Raw genomic sequence first — 6,718 nt, forward strand, 5'->3', positions numbered from 1 at the left:
CAACATAACTAAACTTATTCATTGCGACTATGTAAGTATGCTGAATCACATCTGAAGCTACGCGAGCTGTGATGCTTGCAAAGTGAACCCCATCAAGTGAGTTTTATATCAAACCCGTCCACACTACCTCTGATGCTTTCCTTACAACACCCCACTAGGTGAAAATGATAAATAGGTTATGTTGTATAATGTAATGATAATTATTATTTTACAAAAAAAGAATACTACTTGTCTACTGCTTAACACAATGAAATATAGAACTGCCGATCCATCCAAAAATCTGTTTCAATTCGTAACTAATTGGAAAAACCCTGGGTCCTCTCTGATTTAAAGTATTTTCTGTCAATTAAATGTAAATTGGTAAGTATAGGTCAGATTCAGATGTAATGTAATATGTATTTTAATATGCACGAATAACCAAATGTTTATATTTTTAGACATTAATAGTTATTTACTATACCGGTTTCATTTTGTAGACTTTGGCGTCAATTGCTTTTTTGGGTATAGATGACTGGATGATTGAATGACGTATGCAGATGAACTTTTAAATTATTTTTAATCCAAATTTCTTCAGTACATGCAGTTTTAGTATATAGGCTTATTGACTACACCATTTTGACACTGATTTTGACTTATAAAAAAGGGCGTAAGTATATGTGCGCTCGTCAACAGCGAACGGCGAAGAGTGCTATGCAAAATAGATGCGGCTGCTTCCCCCGCGCGGTGCATTCCCTTCCTTGGTCCGTGAGACGTGAGATTAGGGTTCCTCAACATGCCCCCCGGCGTTGAAAGTCCTGCTTTCAACAGGATCGTCGTCCAGAGGAAGAGGACAGATTCGATTGAAGGCTCTTCTGATGATGCCTCGATTCGTTTGGATATCGGCGACTCTGGTTACTCCGTCGATGCCTGGATGGACGCGCACGATACGTCCAAGACTCCATTTTAAAGGTGGCACAGCGTCTTCCTTAACGATGACCATCGTTCCTGTGTCGAGGTGTCCTTTGCATGACCTCCATTTTGTCTTTTGCTGCAACTCAGAGACGTATTCCTTTTGCCATCTTGTCCAGAAGTGCTGGTGGATTTGTTCAATGCGATCCCATCGCTGTAATCTGGTCGGATTTATGCTTTCTAGTGGAGGAACAGGCAGAGCGGTAAGAGGACGTCCGACCAAAAAGTGACCTGGCGTTAATGGATTTAAATCTGATGGATCTGAAGACATTGGTGATATAGGTCGTGAGTTAAGCGTAGCTTCAATTTTGACTAAAATAGTGTAAAGCTCCTCAAATGTAAGGTGGGAGTCGCCTATAACTCTGGTTAAATGATATTTAAAAGACTTAACCCCAGCCTCCCATAGCCCTCCAAAATGAGGTGCGTAGGCTGGAATGAATTTAAAATCAACAAATTCATTCGCCATAAATTCGGAAATGGAGGAAGAGTTTTGTTTTAAAAAAGCATTAAGCTCATTTTTGGCCCCAACGAACTGAGTGCCATTATCTGAAAAGATTGTTGCAGGTTTTCCGCGACGCGCAATAAACCTGTGTAAGGCAGCAATATATGCCTCCTTGGTTAAACTTGTGACCAGCTCGAGGTGCAGACACTTAGTGGTGAAACACACAAACACTACAACATAGACCTTGATTAGTTTGCTTCCACGTCCCTTACGGTCAGCAGCGAGAATTGGTCCCGCGTAATCTACACCCGTGGTTTGAAAAACATAACCTGGATTGAGGCGCTGCTCAGGCAAATTACCCATTATAGGACTGACTGTTTGAGCTCGTAGCTTGAAACACCTCAGGCATTTGTGTGCGACAGATCTGGCTAAATTGCGACCACCAATTGGCCAAAACTCTTCTTTTATTGACGCCAATAATAGTTGGGGTCCCGCATGCATTAAACGAATATGTTCTGCGACAAATATGAGTTTTGTTAATGTGTGTTTAGCTGAAAGCAATACTGGATGCTTTTTATCGAATGGGAACTGTGAATTGCTTAATCTGCCGCCTACTCTGATTAGTTCTAAGTCATCGATAAATGGAGATAACGAAAGAAGTTTATTTTTATTAGGCAATGAGTGGTTTTTCACTAACTGATGGTATTCCTGAAATGATTGCTTTTGAGACAATTTCAAGAGTAAAGTGAATGAATCTTGTAATTCATTTGTGGTGAGTGGTCCAGACTTTTTATTGTTTTTGTTTCTGCAATTATGAATAAATCGCAGTGCATATGCTAATGCTCTTTTTAATTTCAGTAATTTGGAAAATCTTTCGAAATCAATTAAACCGTGATTTGTGTCTATAGAGACTGCTGTAGCAGTTACCATTTCTGGTATTTCAATATTGTTTTTTACAAAATTACTTTTAGGCCAGCTCGATTCATCTTCCTTTAGAAAATCTGGGCCATTCCACCACATGGACAAATCTTGTAATTCTGACATGTTTACTCCGCGAGATAACATGTCTGCTGGATTTGAAGCTGTTGGCACATGGCGCCATTCGTGATTAGCAGTGAGCTCTTGAATTTCAGCAATGCGATTTTTAACGAATTGTTTAAGCTTGTTAGGCTGCGTTTGGAGCCAACCTAAAACGATAGATGAATCAGTCCAGAGAATACATCTTTTTACTGGTAAACGAATAGATTTCAGCACTCTCTCAGTCAGACGTGCAGCGACAAGGGCACCGCACAATTCTAGACGCGGAATCGTCGTAGGTTTTAAAGGTGTGACTTTACTTTTTGCACATAACAAGTTGATTTCCACTTGTCCGTTACATTCCGATCTAACGTACAAGCATGAGCCGTATGCGTCCTGAGACGAGTCACAAAAAGTGTTAATTTCAATCACACTATTTGGATCGCCATTGATGACACAGCGCGGAATTTTTAAATCAAGTACATGACGTAATTCAGATTGGAACTTGTGCCATAAATTTACAATATTTGAAGGTAAAGGATCGTCCCAATTACATTTTAATAACCAAAGTTTCTGTAACATGATTTTAGCTTGAATGACGCACACGCTTAATAAGCCAAGCGGATCATATATCTGTCCTATGGCGGACAGAATTGACCGTTTGGTTGGATTTTGATCAACAGTTTGCTTTATTGTATAGTATAATTTATCATCAGGTGGTGACCAACCCAGGCCCAAGGTGTTTGACGAACCTTGGTCGCCGAGGTTCAATGTCTGGCATGAATCTGACTGAGAGAGTTCTATATTGGATCTGATTTTACGGAGATTGAAACAACCTGTGGATAAAACTTTGCAAACGCCTTCTTTTATTTTTATTAATTGCTCCTTTGTTTGAGCACCTGTGACCAAGTCGTCGACATAAAAGTCGTCACTAATGATTTGTGCTAACTGTGGATCTGGACATTCCAAGGCAAGTTGTTTCAAACACCGGACTGCCAAAAATGGCGCGGATGCTGTCCCATATGTAACTGTATTCAATTTGTATATTTTTAATTCTTTAGTAGGATCATCCCGCCAGATAATTTGCTGTAAATGTCGTTGATTTTCATGAACTAAAACTTGCCGGTACATTTTCTCAATGTCTCCGGTCAAAACGTATGGATAATGCCTGAATCGCAAAAGAATTGATAATAAATCACTCTGTATAGTGGGCCCGACCATTTGGAGGTCATTGTATGAAACCCCTGAACTCGTGGCAGCACTGCCATTGAATACAGCACGCAGCTTTGTAGTGGAGCTATGTTCGCGCAAAACTCCATGATGTGGTAGAAAAAATGACTGCATGTTGGTTTGCGAGTCTGATCTGGTCTCAGACATGTGTCCTAGTTCAATATATTCAGACATGAAGTCTGTGTACATTTCTTTTAACAGTGGTTGTTTGTCTAGCCTTCGCTCAAGTGATAGAAAGCACTGTTTAGCGCGATTAAATGAGTCACCTAAGCATGATTCTGGTTTCTTGAGAGGAACTGCGACGGAAAATCGCCCATCTGGCATTCGGGTAAAGTTTTCCACGAAATTCTGTTCACACAAACGTTCTTCTACAGAATATACCTGCTTAGAATTATCCGGAACCTCCTCAAGACACCAGAATTTAGCTAGCTGTTCCTGCACTGTTATGTCTGCGATCAAATTACAATGTATTGGTTCAACTGAATTTGTTTGTTTATGATTAAGCCCTCTGGTAGGCCCGCCAACTACGTAATCGAGTTTTGTTTTGTGTAATATTGGATAACCTGTACCCAAACTAATTTGGTCCGGTTCAAGCAGCTCCCAGAATATTTCTGCGCCCAGTAGAATGTCTATGTTCGTCGGGTTGAAGTACTCTGGGTCTGCCATTATTACATGTTTAGGTATATTTAGTTTAGGTACATTTGAATCTAGAGCTACAACCTCCGGTACAACGTAGAATGTCATGTTGGCTTTAAATGGGCTAGTTCTAGATTCGAATGTTGCATTGCACTTTTTTGAGACATGTGTCATGACCTGCTTATTTAATCCAATAACGGTCGTTTCAAATTCTGTGTATTTAAGTTTCAATTTACGTAACAAGGAATCCGTCATGAAGCAAGACATGCTACCATTATCAATAAAGGCTCTTACTTCATGGCGGTGGTTGTCCTTGTCGTACATGTGGATCACGGCAGTTGAGAGTACGCCTCGCCCTGATGGCATGAATAAATGTGACGTCGCACCCACAACTGATGGCTCAGATGATCCTGACGCTGTATCTGGATGAAGCACTGAATTATGTTTTTGTGAACATTTCATGCATGGGCCCAATCTGCAAACGCGAGCCTGATGACCGGGGCGAAGGCAGTTCTCACATAACTTGAGCCTCCTCACCGATTCTGCTCTCTCGTTGACAGATTGTCCTAGAAACTGTTCACACCTATAAATGCGATGATTTTGCTTGCACAAGGGGCAGCTGTAATTGTATGACGCATATTTTTGCTGTGGCGCACTAGTGACTGCTGCGAGACTCTTGACGTACTCGGCAGATTTGTATTTATCAGCTCTGGCGCTGACATTTTTATTATTATTACTCATGTGTAACGTTTCAAGTAAATCGGCTCTGTTTTTTAAGAACGATGTGAAATCGTCTAATTTAATAACCTTTAAATCGGATTTATGCTCTTCCCATTCCCGCAATGTCCTAGCATCTAATTTTGTACTCATAATATAAATAATGAGAGTGTCCCATGAAGTGGTGGGTTCTCCGAGAGTCTCTAAGGCTCTTAAGTTTTTAGTAAAAGTGTCTATTATTTTACGAATTGATTGATATGATTCTTTTTTATTTTGTTCTAAAGCGAACAACGCTTGGATATGATTTTGAATAAGTATGCGCTTATTGTCAAACCTGTCGCACAACAAATCCCAAGCGATTTTATAATTGCGAGCTGAAAACTCTAAAGATTTGATTACCTGCGCAGCGGCCCCCTCCAGGGATGCCCTTAAGTAATGAAACTTCTGTATGTCCGAGATCGCCGTATGTTCATGTATCAAAGAGACGAATAAATCGTGAAACTCCAACCATTCCTCGTACTGACCGCTGAATTTAGGGATCTGGATCGTCGGTAATTTAATACCTCGAGTGCTTGTGTGTACCACCTTATGATTCGTGCGTGCGTGCAACTCAGCGTCACCTGAAACGTACGAGTCACTGGAAGAATTATCATCATTTTTAACAGGCTTATTGGCTTTTAAGATCTCCTGCGCAAGGGCAATGTTCGCATAAAACAAATCTTCAAACTCTGTGCGGGCGGCGGAGTGTACGGCCAATTCACTTTCATCAACTAAAATGTCAATTTCAGATTGAATTTCCTCAAATTGTGCATAAAGTGCGTCCATTTTGCTTAAACGCGCTTGAAGTTCAATGACTTGTAATGACGACAACAAATCTAATTTTTCTACATAGTTAATGAAATTGGTTAACCTCCCCTTAATTGTGCCACGCTTACGTATTAAATCCTTTAAGTCTGACATTGTGTTGGGCTATGGGAATGGGTTAAAATGTTACTTGTATAAATAAACTTACCTAAATGATATTAAAATTGTATAATAAATTGCATGTAAAATTGTATGTAAAATTGTAAGTAAATTGTATGTGAAATTGTATATTAAATTGCATATGAATTGCCTTGTATAAATTAAGCGATATGAATGATGTTTTAAAATGTATATTATGATTTGATTAGTTAAAATACTTTGTATAAGTCTTAAACATGTAAATAAATGCAATACAATAATTGCATATCACATTTAAACCCCATGAGTTATTGATTGCATAACTTATTTACGCAAAATGCAACATGAATTAGGGCGAAAATCGCTCGGTCGCAGCCGCCGGCCGGCTAGCAACAGTGCGCTTGGAGACAAAGTACCTAGCAAAGATAGTGGGTATGCTAATGATTTCGAAGTTACGAATTATTTGCAATTGCTATTTATGAATTATGATTTAAATGTTTGATTTTAAATGAAAAATGCATATAATGGTATGCAGTAATGAAATAAATGATTAATATGAGCTCGCACCGTTAAGTTTCTAACTGTAATTGCAACTAATTATTTGTAATGTATGTATTTAAATGTTTTACGTACCTAGTTAACGCTATAATGGTAACAGTTTGGAAAGAACTCACTCTTAACCACTCGTTTCGGCCTTAAACCTTAAATTCCACTTTAATTTCGACCAATCCTTTGCACTTCACGGCTTTTGTTTCGCGTAGGTAAATGTATATTTTCTGTATGCAA

The 6,718-nt window shown here is 39.3% G+C and overlaps 1 protein-coding gene across 1 annotated transcript; it reads right to left on the reverse strand.

Annotated features, from left to right (window-relative positions):
* Positions 1-757: 757 nt before the first annotated feature.
* On the reverse strand, positions 758-5,815 carry LOC134748258 (uncharacterized). Its single transcript, XM_063682996.1, has 2 exons — positions 2,356-5,815; positions 758-1,377 (listed from the first exon to the last, which is right to left on the reverse strand). Exons 1-2 carry the CDS (start codon positions 5,813-5,815, stop codon positions 758-760), a joined length of 4,080 nt encoding a protein of 1,359 aa, XP_063539066.1.
* Between the last annotated feature and the right edge of the window lie 903 nt (positions 5,816-6,718).

The sequence above is a fragment of the Cydia strobilella genome, chromosome 1, assembly GCF_947568885.1.
Source record: "Cydia strobilella chromosome 1, ilCydStro3.1, whole genome shotgun sequence".
In the NCBI taxonomy this organism is placed as follows: Eukaryota; Metazoa; Arthropoda; class Insecta; order Lepidoptera; family Tortricidae; genus Cydia; species Cydia strobilella.